At 49.8% G+C, this 22,488-nt stretch overlaps 1 protein-coding gene across 1 annotated transcript; it reads right to left on the bottom strand.

Annotated features, from left to right (window-relative positions):
• Nucleotides 1–7,054: 7,054 nt before the first annotated feature.
• Nucleotides 7,055–12,914, bottom strand: LAG3 (lymphocyte activating 3). The gene is made up of 8 exons (XM_054628357.2): nucleotides 12,860–12,914; nucleotides 12,458–12,629; nucleotides 12,036–12,262; nucleotides 11,512–11,769; nucleotides 11,047–11,340; nucleotides 10,433–10,723; nucleotides 10,049–10,164; nucleotides 7,055–7,584 (listed from the first exon to the last, which is right to left on the bottom strand). Exons 1-8 carry the CDS (start codon nucleotides 12,912–12,914, stop codon nucleotides 7,477–7,479), a joined length of 1,521 nt encoding a protein of 506 aa, XP_054484332.2. The 3' UTR covers nucleotides 7,055–7,476.
• Between the last annotated feature and the right edge of the window lie 9,574 nt (nucleotides 12,915–22,488).

A 22,488-nucleotide genomic window follows, 5' to 3' on the forward strand; every position in this document is an offset into this window, starting at 1 on the left:
GATGGGATGGGATGGGATGGGATGCAATGCAATGCAATGCAATGCAATGGGCACTCTGCTAGTGTCCAGAACTTGGGAATGTCCTTTTCTGAGACACTCTGAGCTGTCTGGCAAGAACCTGACATATCCCATCAGCATCTTCAAAACTCTCTCACATGTGTCAAATAGAAATGTCCTTTTGGTCCCCAGCTGCCAGAGAGGGGATGTCCTGGGAAAAAAAAACAGCGTTAAGAAAACTCAGGTTGGGATTGTAAGGCTTTGGCATCTCAGTGCTTGGGGATCTGAGGCATTGAGCTGATGCTTCAGTTTGTACAGATTCTGGCTCGCGTTTTGTCTCCCCAGCACGCTGTAATGCAGAAACACTGGCTTGTTTTTAAACAGTTGGTTTATGTCACTGCAAATATCTACCAGAAATAGCACTCCCTGAAGGGGTAAAGCTTGCAAAATGCACTTGAACTTGCTGCAGAGTTGCAAGGAGAAGCAGGGCTGTGGTCTGAGGTGACAAAGCCTCAGGCCTGTGACGTTGCGAGAATGCCTGTTCTGGATCCACTGTCACCCTAGGGTGGGGATCCATCTCTTGGAGCTGCTGCAGTTGTGTGGGGAACAGGTGCCTCTGGGACCAAGGGTCACAGCGTGCAGTGACGTGTTTGTATCTCTTTCATCCAAGCATCTCAAAGCACTTTGCAAGCATTAATTAAACATCAGAATCCAGAAGGGATGAATAATATTAGCCAGTCAGTCTCTCTTCTGAATGTAATATTCCTCATAAATATTTAAGTGGTTTTTAGGTTCTTGGCAAGTCTGGTTCTCACCTCGCTGGGGCAGTTGCTGTACTGCACCCCTGGGGAAAGGGGGCTCATCCAGCATCACACAGTGACCCCCGAGCACAGCGAGAACAGCCTGAGCACTGCACACAGCTCTGCCCCCACCAATCAGGGGCTGTCATGTTTCCCTGCTTTATCCCTTGCAGAGACACTCTGCGCTGTCTCTCTTTGCTCTAATCCCATCACCAGCAATATTTTTGCAAGCTCGTGTTGGAGAGAAACAGATCCTCTCAGCGGAGAGGAGCAGCTTCCAGGCTGTGCTGGGTGATGATCACAGTCTGCAGAGACACTGAGGGTCTCCAAGGAAGTGAGAGATAAAGGGAGAAAAGGGCCTCAGAAATCAGATGTTGAGAAAGACCTTTTAACTGGCTTCACTGGAAAGCCAAGATGCCTCCAGAGATCACCTCCTTAAAAACCAAGTTCCCTGCACATCATGGGGGCTCTCAGTGTGCCTCTGTAGACTGAAAGATGAAAGATACCCAGATGTGTTGGAAAATTAGTGATTGCCAAGTGGTACTAGAGAGAAGGAAGGACAAGTGTTTGATGCAGCATAAAAGCCAGATCTTGAGGCACCTGACTATCAGCAGCTTCAAAGGCCAGGAGCGTTCTCTTTGCAACAGAATAGCTGACACCTGGTGAGCCTCTCGTGGGGCATTTCTGGTGCCTGATGTGGGAGCTAGAAACAACAAGCTGGCTGCTGAGGGGGCCAGTGATTCACCCCAACACAGCTGTGTTCCTCAGAAATGGGGAAAACTGGGGAGAGACACCTGTCTGCAGGAACTTGGAAGCCTGAACTGGGAAGAAAGGGCTCTCTAAGCAGATATCATAAAGGTTCATGTGCTGATCACAGTGGAAAATCGGGAACCCTCCAGAAAGGTCCTTCATGAGCAAGGGGGTCCCCTGTATTTAGTCAGGAGGGGTGGAGCCTTATGGAGCAAGACGAGCCAGGTGTGCTGGGAAATTAGGGACTGCTTGGAGGGCACTGACAGAGGAATCAAGATTGCAACCTGCAGAAATGTGTCACCAAAAGTGACAGAGGGTAAAGCAAGCCTAACCAAGACCAAGCCCATGTTAAGGACATGTGAGAAATGCAACAGGCAGGAGGGGGGTGGCTGGAGGAGTTTTTAGGAACCTGTATAGGATGCATATCGCTTTACTATCTCACTATTGCTGGCCTTGGCAGAAGCGAGGGGCAGAAGGTGGTGGCAGGGGTTGTTCGGATGCGCAGCTGGAGGTGTTTCAGCAGCGCAGAATCCCGCGCACAGTGCACTAGATGGCGGCATTGGCTCGGGACAAGGAGCTGGGAGGGACCGCGGAGCAGCCGCGGTGTCCCCGCAGAGCTCTGCCCGCCCTGCGAGCCCGAGGAATCACAGAGGGGTTTGTGTTGGAAGAAACCTGAAAGATTCCTTCTGAAAGATCATCCACTCCGACATCCTGCCGTGGGCAGAGACACCTTCCAATAGACCAGGATCCTTGAACACTGCCAGGGATGGGGCATCCACAGCTTCTCTGGGCAACCTGTGCCAGTGCCTCTCCACCCTCACAGCACAGAATTTCTTCCTAATATCTCATTTGAGATTTTGAAGGGCTGGGGAGTGCCTGAGCACAGGGTCCTAACTGAGCTCCTGACAGCCCCCAAACTCGTTAGGGAGTTTGCTGGTGTGTTCTCCTTGGTCCAAAACCTGTGTCATTTTACATACAAAAGGGGCAATGCTGACCTGGTGACAAGAAAGAAGACACACAGTGCTTGTAAAAGAAGAGGAACCTCAGTAAGAATGAGAATTACCAAATCCTTGCAAAATCTGCCCTTGTGTGTGACTTCCTGTGTTTCTGGGCTCCAGGAGTGTCCTATGTCCTCCTGCCATGGGACCCTCTGAGACCCCTCTGTTCAGGTGGGAGCGACCCCCTTTTCAGAGCACATCATATGACAGCTCTTGGAGGGAGAGGCATTGAACTGGCAGGCCAGAGGGATGGAAACCTAGGAGAGAAACTCTTGGGCATGATGGAATCCACAAGTATGAAAAGACTGTCCCAGATGCTTTGGAACTTAGTGGGAGGCACAAGATGCACTACCCACAACAACAGCATTCCCATAAGGAGCTTGGTTTGACAGTTTGGCCTTTAGAAGGCAAAAGGAAAACCCTACATATTTTGGGTTTATTCATCAGGGTTGAAACAACAGAAGCAGAGTAATAAGTCATAGATTTTTTTGGATTGGTGCTGATATTGTTCCAATAAATTTGCCAAGCAAATATAAAACTCAGTATGCCTTAGTAGCCTACATAATTTGATATCTGGTTTTAACATTTTATTGTTTTTAAAAGGCTGTGCAGAATGCACAAAGACCACAATAGATCTATTTTTCTTGTTGCTCTTTTGTCAGATTATGCTATTTGCTAGAATTTAGCCTCTCACTGTAAATCCCTCAGAAGTCTGGGTTGCAGAACATCTGGACCTAGTTATGATTTTTTCTAATGATGCTGATCTTTCTTACTGAAAAAAGATTAGTTTGGGATTAAAGGTTGTCTTCCAATTCCTTTTGGAGGAGTCCTACGCAAAGGAATCTGCATGTGTAACGCTTTCTTTGCATTACTTAAGCCCTCCTCTCTGCTAAAAGGGAATCCACTGGATTTCCTATGTTTTTTAAAAGTTTCCATCCACTGTGCAATGAGTTTTTGTGGCAAGGTCTAGATAGTTGGGGAGCTACAGAGTTGGCTTCTGTGAGAAGCTGCCAGAATCTTCCCCCATGTCTGACACAGCCAATGCCAGCTGGCTCCAAGACACTGATGGCCAAGGCTGAGCCACCAGTGATGGTGGTAGAGCCTCTAGGACAACATGGTCAAGTGGGATGAAAAGAACATGAACAACTTCAGCCAGAGAGAGGAGTGAGAATATGTGGTAGGAACAGCCCTGCAGACACCAAGGTTGGTGCAGGAGGAAGGGCAGGAGTGCTCCAGGTGCAGAGCACAGATTCCCCTGCAGACACCAAGGTTGGTGCAGGAGGAAGGGCAGGAGGTGCTCCAGGTGCCAGAACACAGATTCCCCTGCAGACACCAAGGCTGGTGCAGAAGGAAGGGCAGGAGTGCTCCAGGTGCCAGAGCACAGATTCCCCTGCAGCCCCATGGTGCAGGCAGGACACTCCTGCAGCCCATGGAGGTCCATGGTGGAGCAGAGATGCACCTGCAGCCCATGGAGAACCTCAGGCTGAAGCAGGTGGATGCCTGATGGAGACTGTGACCCCATGGGAAGCCCACACCAGAGCAGAGTCTTGGTTGGACTTGTGGCCCTGTGGAGAGAGAAGCCCACGCTGGAGCAGGTTTGCTGGTGGGACTGGTGACCCCAGAGGGAACCCATGCTGGAGCAGTTTGTGAAAAACTGCAGCCTATGGGATGGACTCAAATTTGAGAAGTTAATAGAGGGCTCTCTCCTGTGGGAGGAACCCCACACTGGAGCAGGGGAGAGTGAGGAGTCCTTCCTCTGAGGAGGAAGGAGTGCCAGAGATAACACCTGATGAAGTGATTGCAACCCCCATTCTCTGTCTCCCTGTGCTGCTGTGGGGAAGAAGGTACAGAAAATTGGGAGTGAAGTTAAGCCTTGGAAGAATGGAGTGGTGGGATGGAGGTCCTTTAAGATTTGAGTTTATTTTCTCAATATCCTGCTTGGATTTGATTTAATTTAATTGGTAATAAATTCAGATAATTTCCCCATGGTGAGTCTGTTTTGATGTGATGATAATCAGTGAGAGGTCTCTCCCTGTCCTTATCTGGACCAATGAGCCTCTTGTTATACTTTCTGCCTCCCATCCAGTTAGAGAAAGGAGTGATGGACCCAGCCAGGTCAAATGACCACATTCTGGTATGTTGAAAATATTTTTTTTTCTATTTGAGTTTTGCACCTGTGGCTGTATCCTTATGGAAAAGCATCAGGTCTCTTTCTGTCATATGTCATTTGCTTTATTTCCTGTTTCTATTTATTGACACAACTTGAAACAGGTTTCCAAATTTGTTTGCTTTATTGTGCAGACTCTTGGTCCTTCCACCTCAACTCCACCGACTTGCCTTGTGCCATCTTGATTTGGAAATATTTTCCTATATATAGGAATAGTTTCTAGGAAGGAAAACTTAAACTGCATAAATACTTCCAGGCTTTTTCTCACTGTAACTGCACCATGTCAGGCATCTGCCCATCATGACAGGCACAGTGAACAGCTGGCTACAAGCTCAGTGTTGTTCAACTTCTTCCAGAGAGGCAGACAAAACACGGAAGGGCTGGATGGAAGTGATGCAGAGAAAGGCTCTGTGTCTCATGTAAACCAGCACTGCTCCCCTGCTGGGCTGCTGCCTCCTCTTCCAGAGCAAAGGGCCCGAGCAGAGCTGACTGTGCACAGAGCTGGGCCTGCCCAAACTGTCAGAGAGAATGTCCCAAAATCTGGGATTTGTACCTGAAAGGCAGTGAGTCAGGAGGGGATGGGGAAATAACAAAAAAGGGGCTGTGATAAAATGTGGTAAAATAATGGCCATCCAAGGTAGGATAGATTTGGGAGTCCCTCTTTTCCCAGCCTTTGTGATGGGAGAAAAGAAAATGGTGAAAGTGGAAAGCTTTTAGTTCAAAATGGAGAGAGGAACCATTTTCACACAGTGAATAAGCAGATCTGAGGATGGATTGCCAGAGGAACTCAGAGAGTACAAGGAAACAGGGAGGTTTAAAGAGAGACCAGGCACACATCTGAGCAATGAGAACATCCAGGCTGGTCACAGGCAGTGCTGAAAGTGGTACCCACAGGAGGAGAGAGCATCCCATTGTGTGTGAGAAGAGAGAGCAAACCACTGTCAGGCACTGAGAGAATATGATGTGATCCTGGTGGATATTGGATTGCCCCTCAGCCCCACAGGGGTTAACCAGCCTTTTCTCTACCTCCAAAGCATCTGGCAGACAGAGGTGATTGAGCTAGACAGATCACTCCTACCTGAAAAAAAAATGGCAGCATTATCATTTGCCCAGGAAGATGCTGGTACCACGCTGGACTGTCTTGCCTTTTGTTGGTTCTGCTCCAGGGTCTGACTGAAATTGCATGGGATGGCTGAAGCAGACAAATCTACCTCACAGCTCTGCTGCACTTCTCTAGCATTCAGTGGAGAAAGAGGTGTCATTTTCTTGCCTTTTGTTGGTTCTGCTCCAGGGTCTGACTGAAATTGCATGGGATGGCTGAAGCAGACAAATGTACCTCACAGCTCTGCTGCACTTCTCTAGCATTCAGTGGAGAAAGAGGTGTCATTTTCAGTAAAATACATGGATAGCTGAGTAGCTAAAGAGCTGAGAAGTCCAGATATGCTTCCTGGAGTGGGCTACTTGTGAGTAGCTACTTGGGGTGTTGCTGTGCTTCCTGCAGTCTAAGGACACCCGAGTGCATTCACTACCTGAGTGCCTGAACCTTTTGGGGAGGGAAGGTGGGACCCACACAGTAAGAAGGTCTATTCATGTGCCTGCTGAAATAATAAAAAGCTGTTCTGGCTGTGGTGACGTTCCCTCAAGTCAAGAGAATCTTCCATCCTGAGCAGGGAGCAGCCTCAGCGTGGGGCCCATATGGGAGAAATCCCATGTGTGACTCTCATTATTAAGTGTTTCTTCTGGAGCTGCATTCAGTACCACAGTCCTCCATGGCTGCTCAGAGGGGACATGAAGAGCATTCTGTGACTGCATGAAACCTAAACACATTGAAGGTCTTGAGAGGTGGGGCCTGGCAGACTCATGCTTACATTGCTAAGTACGTCCTTAAAGGAGCCATAATGTCGCTTGTGGATCTTTCAGGAAAATGTGAGGACTAAAGGAATAAATGAATGAATGAACAAGGACAGTCAGATGGGAGAAAAAAAAGAAAAGAAGGCTCTGAAATGCAGCAAAAAGGAAAGACTGAACCTGTGATTCTTCCTTCTCTAGTGGCATTTAATTTCCCCTTCCTCACTGTGAAAATGTCAGAAACGAACAGGAACTTCAGTAAAACAGAACTGAAAGAGAAAGAGAAGGCAGCAAAAGCCTTAGAAATGGCTTCACACAGGCAGAGGTACACCCAGTTCTGTCAAATAGGCACGTTCCTCCACAAGCACACACAGGGGTCAGTGGGCTTTTTCATCACATGAATTTATTTTAAGTTCTAAAATGATTTTCTAATAAGTTAAAATGCTCAAAATGTGCAACAGGGCAGTGAGCTGGGCAGTGCAGGGAGAGGGAGAGGAGAAGAGAGTCAGTATGGGGGAAAAACATTGTCAGACTGCAGGGGAGATGGATTCCAGCCATGTCCTCCATCCAGGTGTTCCACCAGAGAAAGCCTGAGAGAGAGGCCATGAAGGAGGGGCAAAGAGTGGGACAGACATGTGGCACTGAAGCAGGCAGTAGCTGCTGGCTCAAATACTCCCAACAGCTCCCAAGCATCTCTGCTGCTGGCCACCTGACTGCAGTGGTGAGTCTGCCTCGCCCTGGCTGCAGCTTCCAGCCCCTCTGCAGGTACAGAGCTCCCAAGGTCCCCAGCATTGCTCATGCCATCCCTAGCCCCTCCTGCAGAGAGGGGTCTGCACGGTGCCCATCTCTCTCTCTCTGTGTGTGGCACACAGAGTTTCACCCTGCCATGCAGACCGGCCCCGATGCCCTGCATCCATCAGCACTCCGTTTGCTGGATCTTCCCTTTCTGCTTTTCCTCCATGGGCTTCCATGGCACACTGGCTGCAAACATCCCTTCCAGTGCTGGGAAGGCAGGAGCCTGTGCCTGAAAGGGAAGCAAGAGGCTACATCAGACATGGGAGAGAGACTGAATGGCACAGGTCTGGGCTTCTCCCTGCCATGGAAGACAATCCTACTGCTTGCAACCAGAAGGCTCCCATTCCCTGCCAGAGCCAGGGAAGGGGACATGCATGACTCTCTGAGACATGCAATTCCTTCTGGGGAAGGCTGGCTCAGCACAATCCTCTGTGGTGTGATGGGCATAAGGAATAACAAAGACAGGACCTGGCTAAGGGAGAGCAATCACTGATCTGGGCAATGGTCAGGCCACTGTCAGGTTTGATGTATCTCAGATTGTACAACACCTTTTTGGAGAGGTAATAAAGGCATGAAGGCTTGTGCAAAATGAGATAAGAACAAATTAGAGAGAGAACCACTATCACAAGTGAAAAAGAGGTCGATCTCAGGGCTCCTGATAGCTGTATAGGGTTACACACAGACAGTACAGCAAGAAGGATGAGATTAGTTAGAGAATGGCATGGTAGGTGTGATCTCAGCTAAGAGGAAGGGACTGGGGTTTGCTGACAGGTTTCTGCCAGACTGAAGGGAAATGAAAAGCACAAGTCTTCAAAGACCAGTCATTATTGGCACAGAGAGTGTGAAAGTGCTAATGAGTTAGGCAGCTGATAAAGTTGAGGAGCCTCATTTGGAAGAAAGAGGATGAGAATATCATGCAAGACACAGATATTTTAGGAGAAGGCAGCACTAACCTGTGACAGGATCAATGAAATGCAACAGTACTGATCAGACATTGATAGGATCAGGGGATTGGAATGGGAATTCCTAATGTGTGGGCAACAGCCCATCGGGTGTGCACGATACACCCCTGGGAGCATCCAGTTTCCAACCAGGGCAGGAACAGCAAATGCAGTCTCAGAGGATGCCAGCAGAGAGAGAGAGAGAACCAGAGAAGAGCTGATATCTCTGCTCCAGGAACCACCTCATCTGCCCTCTGAGGGAGGGTGAGCCCGGCGGGGAGCCCGTGCAGGGAAGGGTGTGAATCACAGAACCAGAGGGTGGCTGGGGTTGGAAGGACCTTTGGAGATGATCCAGTCCTGCTAAAGCAGGGCCATCCAGAGCTGGCTGAGGAACACCCATGGATAGAGGAGCTCTGCTGCCCCACGGGAGCCTGGCTTGCTCAGCACAGCAGGGCCATGGGGGCAGATGCAAATGCTTTGGGGTGCTGAATATCCTGGTGGGATGGGAGCTGTTTAAGCAAACAGCTAGACACCCATTTCCTGCTAGCTGAGGCTTTACAGGTGCACTGTCAAGGGGTTCCAGTCTAAGGTTTTGGGCCAGAAAGGTTGGTTCTGATCACCTTGCCCTGGACTTGCACTCTTTAGAGAGTCTCACAGAAAGTGTAAATTTCTGCCTCATATTATCCTTTACCATCAGTGCTGATTAAGGATGGATGACAAAGAACCTGTCACGAGCTGCTCTTGCACTACCCACAGTGGTTTCTTTAAAATTTCCATCTTGCTTCTTTTGTGATGCTGCCTGCCTTCAGTCTCCAGCCACTGGGACTTACTAAGACTTTTCATCAATTTTGTCACATCCCTCATGTTCAGCTTGAGGCAGTTTCAAGGCTCCCAGCTCTTTCACCAGGGTAAGCTCTTCCAAACTCATCTCACTCTCATCGCCCAGCCCTTTCCCCACCAGAATTGTCATCATGGGCCCTTTCCACACGGCTAAGTAGGAGGCAGCTGCATTAGCTACTCCCTTGTTGCAAAAGGAAACCCTGAAGGATGATTTTGCCACGTTATTAATTTGCAGAGCAATAATATGAAAACTTCAGAGAAACAGTCTGACTTGTTTGCACAGTTTTTTCCAGTGACGTGCTGGGGAGGGATTAGTCCTGGTCTGGTCTTGGGGGATCATAGAGGGAAGGTACAAGGCAGAGTTTTCAGAGGACAAGATACTGGAAGAAGCTGAGCAAATGAAGGGCATTAAGTTACAGGAAGCTGAGAGCTGAGGTGTGAGGGCTGAGCCAGAAACAGCAGCCCTGCATCAATATCTGTGTCTGGGCACCAGCAGGCATTGGTACAGAACAGGAGATGGTTACATTAAGGCATCCAGCTAAGGAATGAGAGAGAGGACATCTACAAAAGCCTGGCAACTGACCCTCCTCTACTACAGCATGGCTTGATCTCTGGGGGAATAAACATGAGGCTTTTCAAAGCTTAGGAGGTTTTCTTCCTTCTCTGAGGTGTCTGAGCTGCCCCTAAGGAATGCTGTGGTTAGCCAGACCTGCCAATGCCCAGGTACAATGTGCCAATGCCACAGCTTTCCCAGTGTGTCCATGAACCATCAGCAGGCTCCTCCAGCCCCACATCTCCTCTGGCCACTGTGTCCCCAGAACCTTTCACTGCTGTCTCTGGAGTAATCTAGGGAAGGTCAAAAAAGGGTGGATGTACAGGAGAGATAACAGAAGTGGGGTGATGGACACTTACCCTTTTTTGTAGGGCCAGAGCCACAACACAAACGGCAAGCAGGAAGAGGAGGGTGAGTGCGAGCCCAAATGTAATCTGCCCACTAAAGATGGAGGGAGCGCTGGAGACCTGGGCACCTGTGAGGAGGAATCACAGTCAGGAAGGAAGGGATGGTTGATTTTGCACCAAGGAAGGGGTGGGACTGCACAGCAACAGGCAAAATATGAAAGAGGTAGGTGGGGAACTGGAAGGAGCAGCATGAGGAACTGGTGAAAGATAAGAAGATGGGATCCAAGTGGTCCAAGGGGAGAAGGACAGGATGAGGTTGAGAGAGGAAAGGGCACCAGAGAGCTAAGCAGGGTGAGGAGAAGAAGAGGTTGTTTGCAGAGCCATGGGGGACAGTACCTGTGATCTGCAGGTCATACTCCACTGCTCCCAGTCTGCCTTCTGGGCCATACACGCTGCATTCCCAGGTGCCCATGTCCTTTTGTGACACTTGGGGTATTTCCAAGGTCGGTCCTATCCGGGAGCTGTGGCCCTCCAAGCCACGCGGAGTAGCCACAGCCAGCTTGCTCTTAGTGGGGGCTGAGTCAAGGTGTGTCCACTGGAAACGCTCATGTCCCTGGGAGTGCGTGAGGCTGCAGATGAGCAGCAAACGATTCCCCTCAGAAACTGGTCCTTGGATGCTCGGAGTCACTGTGCCAAAGGGAAAAAAGCAACCTCAGGAAAGCCTACAGGCATGTCCACATCTCTTCCTCGTCCATTCTTCTGCTATTACATCTTTTCTTTATTACTTCCTCTAAATGATTTTCTTTGTCTTTCTCATTCTTAAGAGGAATAATCAAGTCACCCAGGAAAGCCCCCCATTCCAGCAGAGTCCAATGCAGTGCAGTGCCCTGAACAGAGATCTTGCTTCCTGCCCCCAGGGTGGGAACCCATGACCAGGAGCTACCCATGCTCACTGCACAGACATGTGGGGATGTTTGTCTGCAGAGAGGGACCCCAGTCTCTCCTCTCACCTGTCAGCAGGGCCAAGGTCACGTCCCTGCTGATTGTCCCGTGTCCCACCGAGACAGCGCAGCGGTACTGCCCTGCATCGCCCGGCCCCACCACGGGGAGATGCAGGGGGAAACTTCTGCTGCTCAGGTTCTGGGAGATGCCCCTGTCTTCCAAATGTCCTCCTGCAAGATGGCTCCAGTGGGCTGCCACCACCCTCATCCCAAAGGCCCTGGGAAGGTAGCTCAGACTGCACGGTAGATCAGCTGCAGAGCCAGCTGCTGCATAGACCACAGGGTTGGTTGGGCCATCAAAACCTGAGCCAGGGAAAGAAGGCAATGTGGGGTGGTGCCTGGAAAGAGCTTCTCAGGGAGGTGACTAACCTGGGAAGTGAGGAAAGGTGGGAGCTGGGGCCATGGGGGTCAGTCAGTCACATCAAACGGATCAGGTTAGGGATTCTGGGGTATCAACACACAGGCTGAGCTCACCTAGAACTTGCAGGTTGAAGGTGGCAGAAATGATCTCTTTATCAGAGTACCGAAGCTGGCAGCGCCAGGAGCCCGCGTCGCTCATGGCTGGATGGAGGATGGAGAGAGTCCCAGACGAGGAGCAGAAGGTCCTGGAGGTGGGGCCCAGGTGCTCCTTGTGGAACCAGCATGTCTCCACAAGGCTGGCCCGGTGGCTGGAGTTGCAGCTCATCAAGAGCAGTTCACTTTCTATCACAGGGTTGGGTGGACTGAGGGTCACTGCAAAAAGAAGGGTTTGGGTTGGGGGTGAGCTAAGGTCATAGGGGAGCCACCAAAGCAGCCCTTTGTGTCTGTGCTGCCCTAACTTTATCCCTTAGGCAGCTCTCCCTGCAGAGCTGAGGGCAGACAGCAGCAAACTGCCCTTTCCAGAGGGTGCTGCCTGTGCCAAACACGGCCCTGCCAAACACGGCATCCCCACCCTATCCACCTTTACAACCTCCCCTGCCCTAAAATCACCATTCCCCAGGTTTTCCATCCTCTCCTACCTGTGATCACCCCCAGCTCCACATGGCAGCTGTGCACCTCTGTCCTGTATTTCACCTGTGCCTCGTAGAGCCCCACGTCCTCTCTCCGGACGGGGACAATCCGCAGGGAGAAGTTGCCATTGCGTAAGGCGGAGTCCTGGAGCGACACCCGGGGCTTCATGCGCTGGGCTGTCTTCTGCAGGCCCGAGTAGCCAACCTCCAGCACCACGTGGGGCTCCTGGTGCACGCTGCAAGCAGGACAAGGGAGCAGCTCATGCCAGAGGCAAACATGAGATCAAGGGAGGGGGCAGGTAGAAGGGAATATGGGGAAGGAAGGAATATGGGCAAGGAGGGAATATGGGAAAGGAGAAAAGGGGCTCAAAGAGCCTCCAGCCCCCCCATTCCCCCAGAAGGACTTCGTGTCTCTTGTGGCCCTGGCATACCTTCCCCCATGCCTCTTCCACAGCACAGATATCTTGTCAGGCAGTGGCTTTGAGCTCTCCCTTGTCTTTCTGGGGCTCAAGTGGCAGGGCAGCACAGCTGAACTCCCCTCTCTGACCCACACTTTCTGCTCCCTGCTTCTCCCCTCCGATAATCCTGGTAGGATGTGGCCAGCTGTAACAAGATGGAGAGTTGAGCAGAGAGTGGGATTCAGTATTATCCCACTCTGGGGTGGGGATGCCATCTTTGCCAGGCTGGGTTAGGATACAGCATGATATCTGGCCACCTTCTGTGGAGTTGGAAGGGCAGAATTTTTCCCTTCCAGCCTTTGCAGGGATCAAGTAACACTCAGACTCAGATTTCTGAGCTACTCTGCCCTCCCCAATATTTTCAGCCCCTCTTACCAGTGAAAGGCAGCAGAGTGAAGATGAGGAACAGCAGCAGGGACACCAGCCTCATGGTGGCATCCAGGAGAGGGGCTGCTTCTCACTCAGCTCTGTGCTTAAGGAGGTCCAAAGCTTGAAGAAATCAGCAAAGATGAGGCATGGGCAAAGAAGGTTGTCAGAAAGGGTGGGTGAGCATAGGGGTCAGTGGGATGTGCTTGCTCTCATGCTCTCTCTCCCCCTCTGATCAAAGCATTTCCCTCAATGCCTTTATAGTGCAGGTGGGCAGCGAGTTTCCTCGTATCACTGAGAGGATGCGTCACGACCAAGAAAGCGGCAGGAGCCCGGGGCACGTGAGGGCAGAGAGGGAGGGACCAGAGACACTGCTCTAAGCATCTTTTAGTGGAAATTCTTTGGGTCGCTGTTGTTTTTCTTACACGTTTCGCTTCTATATAGCCAGTGGAAAAAGTGTAGAAGACACTTCCCAGCAAGTACCCTTCATGTTTTTCTTTCATCTCTTGCCTTTTTTGGTTTGATCTTCCCGTCTCTTACAGATTCTCTCTAATTCTTTCAGGGCTTTTGAGAACATGGTCGTCTTTTTTTCTGCTGTTCTTTCTTTTGTTGGTTTTCTTATTATTATAAAATTTTTTTCCTCCTTCTTTAATCTTTCCAATGTGCTGACTTCTTGGCTTTTTCTCATTGGTCAGTTCACAGGCAGCATGAGGAAAGGCTAATGCTCCATGCTAAGCTCCAACAAGGATATATGTGACCCATCAATCTAGAGTCCAGGGATAGCATGGGACACACCTGAGGTGGTCCAAGGAGACAGAGGGGAGAATCCAGAGGGAAAAAATAAGCACTGAAAAGATGAGCTGCATGCTGTGGCACTCTGAGGAGTGTGAGGAAGGAAGCCTTTTGCTCCAGCAGCTTTGGGGGAAACCCACTCGAGCTCATGTGCTGAGGGGGCTCATCCTGGCCCTGATGCAGCTGCTGACCTTTGCACAGGCCAATACATTTCCATCCATGTGCCTCATCCTGGGCCCCCTTTTTGTCTCAGAGAACCCCCATTGTTGTGGTTCACAGTTTCCAGCTACCCACTGGCTCTGACTCTTTCAGATTATCAGCCCTTTGTGATGAGTGTCAGACAGCCAAGCCCCTCGGTGGCTCATCCACCAAGGGCTTGGGCTTTTTCTGAGGCTGAGGGAAGGGAGGTGACTCATAGTGGCTGCTCTTGACTGTAGAAGGAATTCTTATTTGCTCTCTGGTTTTCCTCAGCTGTGTGGTGGAGGTGGAGGATAAAAGAGAGCCAGCGCTTTGCTTCCCCTCAGCAGAGCTCTGTTGTAGGGACAGCTCTCAGGTCTTTCATCCCACGTGGCTCCTGAGCCTCCTGAGTAGTGGGACTGGTGTTCAGGTGTGGCCTTGCATGCCTCCATGGCCCTGAGGGCAGCTCTGCAGTGGCCCTTCATGCCCTCTTGTGTGACACTGCCCAGGGGATTGCATGAGAGAAGAGGAGACAAGTGAAGATGGGGGAGAACTTGTGACAGTTGTCAGGAGGTGTTTTTTCCTCCTGTTCAAGAAAAACAGTTTGTGGTGACCAGTTCAGGCAGAAAACATCAAGTTCTCTTTCCCTTGAATCAGCAGCGCAAGAATGGTGTGAGTGTGTGGGTGCAGATGAGAGAGAGAGAGAGAAATTTAGGGGGGGGGGGGAGGGGAAGCTGAACTGTGGTGGGGAGACACGTAGGGCTCCACAGTCCAGCAGCCTCTGCTCCCCTTCTCCTGGATTTTTTCAGGGGACACACCAAGCTCACTGCTCTCCCCTTCATTTCAGCCCTCCCTGCACTCGTAGCCTTGGCACCCTGGCACTGCCCCACTCTCGCCCCCCAGACCATCCTTAGTGAAATCTGTACTCTGGGAAAAGCTTGTCTCTTGTAAGGACCAGCAAAGGAGAGGATGTGCCTCCATCCCGACAGGCGGTCCCAAGGGACTGATGGACAGCCCTGGAAAATGATGGGCATTGCCTGGCACTGGGGGGACATCTGTGGCTCATTGTGCTGAGTGAGCACGTTGTGAAATGAAGGTTTTGGAGGCACTTTTTTACTCAGCACCAGGCTATCTTTAGCAGACATACGGTGACGTTTCTGCCTAACGACCCACTTTAAATGCTGACTCCTCGAGTGGCATTTTCGTCATCTCCCAGAACAGGACCCCGGCGCAGAGATAACAGTGACCGGAGGAACATCAGCATGGGAACCTCTTCCCAGAAGTGCCCGTGGGGGTCCCCTGGGCAGAGAGGCTGCCAGGCACCTGTGGGACTCTGCAGAGCCATGGGAAATGACAGGCAGGCTACACAGGAGTGCCAGGAGCAGGGGGACGGGAGCCCAGTGCACCAAATGCTCCTTCAGGAGCAGTGCCAGGCATTAGGAGCTCCAGCCAGGTGTGCCCAGAGCAGATCTCGGAGCTTTAGCTGGTCAGAGTGACCCCGAGATACGTTAGAAAGTCTCTTTTCCCAGCCTGGCAGTCGAAGGAGTCAGAACTCTTCAGTTCTCATTCTCAAGGTTGTTTATTGTATCTTATCTATAAAATTCTTTCTCCTGACCTGCTGAGGTCTGCTCAGCAGGACAGACAAAAGGCTCTGCCTGCCCCAGGGCAGTGCTATCTTTTTATACTAAAAACTATGTGTACACTATTTACAATTACTTTCCAATACCTATCACCCATGTTAGACAGTGAACTTCTACTCTAAACCAATCTAAAAGTGCCAACATCACAGCAGAAGATGGAGGCCAAGAAGAAGGAGAAAGGCTGGACACTCCCAGATTCCTCCATCTTGCCCCCTGAACCTCCATTCTAAGAACCCCCAAAAATCTATTTTTCACCCTGTGACAAACTAATTATTATTCTACTTAGACTTTCATGGCTTGCAGATCTTCATATAAGGTTGGTAATTTGCTCCATGGGTCATAATCAAAGTCACAGGCATCTTGGGCTCTGTGCCAGGGTCTCTGAGCCCCCTGTCAGGGGTCCTGGCAATCCAGGACAGCCAGAGGGATGTCCTGAATTCCACCGAGCAGACACCTTGTGCACAACCTTAATACATGGCTTTTCTTGTCTGTCTTGGCATGTCTCACAGATGCAAACCACCCTGACCAAGAAAAGGAGGAGTAGAAAACACTGTTCTGAAGTATCATCGAGTTAGTGTTGCTGAAGGAATTTTTGGTCGTGCTTCCAGATTGCTGTGATACCATATTTTCCTCTGAGACGTTTCACCTTCTCCTTTTGGTCCTTGCAGCATCAAGTGTGAAGCTGGTCACAATCTTCTGCTTTATGCTGACTTTGTGAGGTGCTGCAGAATTTATTTGCACGCTATAGCTGATCTAAGGAGCCACGCCGTGGCTTGTAGCCTGGGTTATCAGCTGGCCTGGGTGTTCCTGAGATAGAGCACCCTGCAGAAGGAGCTTGTGTAAAACATCCTGACTGCTGTTTGCCCAGTGCAAAAGCAAACACAGCAAGCAAAAACAAGTTACTTACTAATAAGAGATAACTAATAACTCCATGGCAAGGAACTGTAAACAGAAAGCAGCCACACCTGGGGAAACAGAAGGGAAAGTCTGGCAGGGACGTGGTGTGAGCAAGAGCTGCCGGGCAGGTTGGTACTCAACAGGCGCCTGCACAGGCAGCAGGGTTCCAGGGATCAGGCTGGGATTAACTGCAAGACTTCTGGCACTGCCTGGGAAGCTTAGGGGGCTAAAAGACATCTGAGGTCAGCTGCAGAGGGGAAGGAGTGGAGCTGCCCCTCTCTGGGCACTCAGGACAGATGCAGTGGTCCCCAAGCCACCACCCTGCTGCAGCGGGGCCAGGCAGCAGGACACTGAAACAGAAAGAGGCAGTGCTCACATCTTTGCAGTGCCCACGTCTTTGCAGGCTTTGTGTGAAATGCAGAGTGTGGAAACATATCAAAATAGCACCCCTGGGGTAGAGGGGCACTGAAATAGCACCCCTGGGGTAGAGGGATGCAAGCCACTCTATCCACACAGAGAGCCACGGTGGTTTCCACCCAGGCACCAACCCGAGATGCGTTCTGTGTATGAAATTAACTTGAGGGTGGGCACAAACTTCCTTTTTTGAGGGAGGAAGTGGCTGCCCCAGTCTTCCTTCTGTCCCTCTGTGATTCCTGGAAGCAGTAAATTATTCCCCTAGGGGTGGGATATACCACATGTCAGAGAGATCCACTCATCCGGGGTGAGGGTGCCAAAAAGGAGTGAGGAGGATTGGAAAGGAGAAAGTTCACATCCCTCAGCAGATCTGGGTGAAACCAAAATGTGCCCCTGCAAAGTTTTTGGAATAAGAAGAGTGACTGGGTGACTGACTGGGAGGCTCTTCTGAAAAGGGGTTTTTTCAGCTTTTTAGAGGGTTTGCTGGATGGGCAGTGCCTGAGTCACCACAGGTCTCTGCTGTGGTGCTGAAGAGAGTCTAGCAGTGGCCTGCTTCCCAGAATCCCACAGGAACACCTCTAGGAAAGCATAGCTTTATGGGGTTTTTGGACAAATCTGCAGCCTCTTTCTGCAGTGCTATAGGGCAAGCACCCTTTGTATGACAATCCTCAGTAGACAGCTGAATATCCCACAGAAACCTGAATTAGAAAGTCAGGAACAGCACTGGGAGGTGCTGGCTGAAGCCATGGGCTGCATTTCTGCTACAAAATAAAAACAACTGGTGATTTAATTACTGAAGAGAATCTGCAGCACTCATGGGCATGTTTGGCAGCTGGCAACTTGTATCTGGCCAGCATTCGTTGTGGAGAAGTGTGAAACTATTCTCTTTCAAAAGACCCCTCCTGCAGGAAAGATGGGATGCTGCAGGATCCCCTTCAGTTGTCCAAAATTACCTGTGGAGATGGTGAGGGCTCATCAGTACCTTGGCCAGTATCTAGTTAAGTGATGTCTTTGATGGCACAGCCCCTGTGTTTTGCAACACAGAGGGTGAGGTAGATTAACTACAAAAATCCATGCAGCAGGCTGGGTTACATTTTGACTCATCTGTCATTGCAGCATTCATGCTTTTAATGCAATGGAAAAACATGCAATAGCCTCCCAAACATCCCAGGGCTGCAGTAGGTTTTCTCAAGGGCAAAGAGGTACCCAGGAGCTCAACATGTAGTGGCAAGGTGGTGTCAGGACAGGCTCTGAGGCTGATGCTGGACAAGCAGTGAAACCAGAGCACCCAGATTGCCCCAACAGACTGCAAAACATCCCCTTAGGTGTGGCTTCTTTGCCTTTCAGTCTCTTCACAGTTTTGCAGGGAGACTGTACAACTGCTTTTCCTGGAGATTTTTTGGCCTGTGGGGCCTCCAGAACAGATGTGGCTTGTGTCTGCTGGCCCTAAGACCCAGCAGCAGATCTGGGGGAACAATAAATTTCTCCTGAAGCCAAGAGAGAAAGTTTGATCCACAAATTTCAGGCTCATATCCCCACTGCTGCTGTTTCTCTCAACTGAGAGTATAGAATTCCCTCAGAGAAAAATCACCACAAAAGGATGTGCCTTCTGCTCCTGGGGCTCAGATCCTTTCTGTGCCCTGCTCTGGGCAGTACCATGGGCCTCTCCAACACAGAAGAGGCTCCTTGGTCATGTCTCAGATGCTGCTGCTCAGGGCACAGAGGGGTCTGGCTCTGGGCTTAGCTCCATGTGTGTCCTGAGGAGCTGTGAAAAGTAGATGTGATCCATGTGCTGTGTTTTCATGGTGCATGGTGGCAGGAGAACAGGAGCTCATGGTGCACTGCATCTCTGGAAGCTGCAGGCAAACTTTCATAAATAGTGAATATGTTGTTTCTTTCTTAGTGGGAAAGCTAGATATGGAAAGTGTAGGGTAACTAAAGGAGCATGTGATGCTATGAGAAATCATTTGCAGAAGAGTACAGCCACGGGGAAGGTTGCTGTGGGTGATGGCACAGCAAGGAAGAGCACAGCAGTGCTCCAGAATAGTCCTGAAGAGAACAAAGTCTCTGATTTGGTGATCCCCAGCAATTTGGCTCTGAACAAAAAATTGCTAGGGAAGGAGATGGTGCATTTTTAAACTCAAAGGGCTCGTTGTAAATCAAAATGGATTTATTCCTTTATAGTTTAGTTTTCAGCTGGATCAATTCTCTGCTGCTCATCAGTGTTGACAAAAGAGAGGCAGCAGGAGAGATGAAAGGGAGGATGGGATTGCCCCTCTCTGCAGCACCACACATTTGTGCTGGGTTAACAGGATGGTGTGCCAGACTGCAATTCAGAGGGTGCTGGCAGCTGAGCTGTTCTTTCAATTTCCTCTCCACTTGGCCCCTCATGGCAGGTAGCACCCTGTATACTTCTGTAGGATATCTCCTACTGCCCCACTAAGAAAAAGGTCCACAAACCCAAACAAACCCTCCTGTTTGTTAGCCACAGCATCACCGGGAGATTCAGGGAAGGCACCTCTGGGTCCCCACTCCACCCCTCTGCTCCCAGCAGGGCGATTCTCAGACTAGACTGGGTTGCTCAGGGCCTGGCCCAGGTGAATCCTGAACACCTCCAATTGTGGATAATCACTGCTTGCTGAGCTCTTGCCTGTAGCACTGCCAAGAGACCTGGCTGGCTCTGAGTACCCCTGTATGCTGGGAGAGGACTGGCACTAATAGGACAGGCTTTCCTGGTGTAAGGGCTGGCCCTTACTCACCCTCAGAGGAGGCTGGGACCAAAGAGTTGGAACTATGAATGGACTTGAAAATTCCCAGGGAGGGGTGGGGTCTCCTGTGTCACTATGAGAGATCTGGGCTCCCAAAATGGAGAGCAAAGTGAATATTAGAAAGTTGGTCACTGAGGTGCAACTGAGGAGTAAACATGGGTTTAAGCTTGACCTTTTTTTTTTTTGTGCCATTTATAATTTTTCCTGGTTCTAAGAAGTTTCTGTTTGCAGACATGAGATCCCATTCTCTAGAAGAAGAACACTCTGAGCAACATTCTCTCCCCTGTGACAGGTTTCTCTGCCAGGTTTTCCTCTGAAAGCCCCAAAAGACCCAAGGACTCTCTTTAGCTGCACAGCGTGTGAGAGAGTAGAAGATAAAACAGCTAATGCTTTTGTGGCCTGTGTAAATACTTCAGACCCTTTGCTGAGGAGATGAAAGTGTCCTGGAAATTCAGACTACGTGAGCTTCCAGTGCTAGGCTGCACAGGATTTGTTCAACATCCAAATGCCCATGGATGTCTTATACTGCCAAGACATGGTGAGGAGGCTTCAGAGCCCTGCAGGTGAGACTGTCTCTGCTGGCAGGGTGCATCTATTTGGCAAGGTTCAGGGGAAGCCACTGCCTCCGAAGACCCCTGGTAAAGTCACACTTAGAATTCAAACATAAGGTTCTGTGTTGAGGAACAAAGTATGTGGATCACACTTCCAGAAGAGAATACAGAATCCTGGGGAGACAAGACTCCAGGGAGGGAGATGGATGATAACATGCTGTATAAAATGGGATCTCAGAGAGTGAACAGATTGTGTTACCTCTGTTTACAGCACAAGTTACTGGAATGTGTCCATATTTCGAAAAAGGATGTGGAGAAATGGAAAAGGGTTTAGAAGATTGGTACAAAAAAAAAATCTCACTTGAGAGCCTGGGGATCTTGCTTTGAAACGAATGAACTCGAGGTGTTTGGTTTCTTCTGCCTAATCTGAAGAAAACAGTGGTGAACTCAGGCAGCAACTTTACTGCAAACAAAACAAAATTAATGTTATGTGTCACAAAGACTGTATAATTCTTGTTAGATAATGATGTGGAGGCCAGGAGTACAAATGAGTTCAAATACAGATTGGGTTATTTGTGGAGGATCAGTTCCTCTCTGGCTTTCAAATATGCTGACCTGGTATGAGTGGCAGCTGAGGATGTCCCTGACTCTTGCACAATCCATCTTTGATATTTTTTTCCCATGAGCAGAAGATGTGAGCAAGAGGCAGGCTCTCCACTCCAGCAGAGGAACACACAGATGACCAGAAGCTCTAAATTGAACCCCAAAATCTGCCTGGAAAGGAGGTCCAGGAGGTGAGGAGGTTTCTCACAGAAAGGGACTAACATGGGAAGAACTCTTGTCGTGGCCTCTTCACCACCTGCAGATGGTGAAGCACCATGTTAACATTGAACATGGTCAGTGGCATCCCCTTGCTCAGCTCCAGGATATGGGACTCTGCAGGATTAAGGAAATTGAGCCAGACAATCACCACCATAAGAATAAATCAGTATCTACTCAGATTTCTCCAGGATTTTCCCTTACTCACAGCCCTGACTGGAAGGGCTCCCAAAGAGTTGGTGTGTGCCCTTTTCAAGACTCAGAAGTAAAAGCCAGTTTGTCTTGCTCTGCAAGAAAACTCCAGTGGAGGGAAACTGTGGATGAGCATGACTGCTGAGCTGAGGCTCACAAGGCACAGGGAAAAGGAAGGAAAAAGCTCCTGGACTCAGATGAAGTGAGGTGGTGGTGGCATGTGGGTGTGGGGACTTTCCTCTGAGTTTGGCAGGGACTGCCTGTTTTTTCCCTAGCTACAGGTGCTCAGAGGGCTCATTTGTTCCAGCCCTGAAGGAGATACAGGGTTTCTATGTTTTCTTTTATTTTTTTTCAATTGCTATAATTTTCTTCTGTGTGTTGCTTATTAAGTCAAAATAAAAGTCACTCTGAAGGACTGCTAACCCCAAGGGCTCTGTGTGTCCCCTGTCTGAACTGTAAAACTAGATCAGCTTGTGCAGAGGAGGAAATACAGGCAAAATGGTCCAGCCATGAGCCAAGGTAAAGTTTAGAAGCCTTAATAATGGAAAAGGAGGCTACAGTCATACTGGCACAAGTGTAGTTATTCAAAAGGGGAAAAAAAAAATAAACCAAGCCAAGAGCAACAGCATTTCCTGGTCTGTGAAAAACAAATATTTGGGGTCAGTATAAAAAAAACCAGGAGTCCTCAAAGTGAAGTGGCATACTCATTCAAGGGTCAGAAGATGATCTGGAAACCTTCCCAGGTTCTTGAGGGTGGGATTCCACCTTACAGGTGTTTTCATGAGGAAACAGATCCAAGAGATGCTCTTCCAAGCTTGCCTTCCTGTCTCAGTGCCACAGGGAATGACAGCCCCTGGCTACATATTCACTGCTCCTGGCACAATGTCTGATAATATGGTCCTTCACGGGGTTCTAGGACAGACCAATGAAAAATTTTGGTTTAAAAGGAGGAGGAGGAAAAAAATGTGAGTGTGTAACTAGAATAGGGAATAACTAAAATTACTCCCATGGCATATTCCTACAGATTGGGCACAGCTGAGTGGATGATAAACTGTGCTGAGGGTGGAAAGGACAGAGAACTTTAAAAATTCTATTGCTGCCATGTAGAACTGAAGCTGTGGACAGTGGGAAAACCAGGCCCTACCTCCAAAGGGTGGGACAGTCAAATCCAATGCTCTGCCCAGGGGATCCAATAAGGGAAGGAACACTTCTGGGAAAGGGTCCAAAATCCATATGTGCCTTTCTAGTGGAGGTCCCTTGGGCTTACCTTGAACTGTCTATAGGCAAAGGACTGTGCCTTCTGGAGCCAGAGGGACACCTGTGTGCCTTCAAACCCTCCTGGGGACAGCAGCCAGGACCAGTCTGACCGTGAGTGACCACACAGGGAC

Source organism: Agelaius phoeniceus, chromosome 2 (assembly GCF_051311805.1).
Source record: "Agelaius phoeniceus isolate bAgePho1 chromosome 2, bAgePho1.hap1, whole genome shotgun sequence".
Taxonomy (NCBI): domain Eukaryota; kingdom Metazoa; phylum Chordata; class Aves; order Passeriformes; family Icteridae; genus Agelaius; species Agelaius phoeniceus.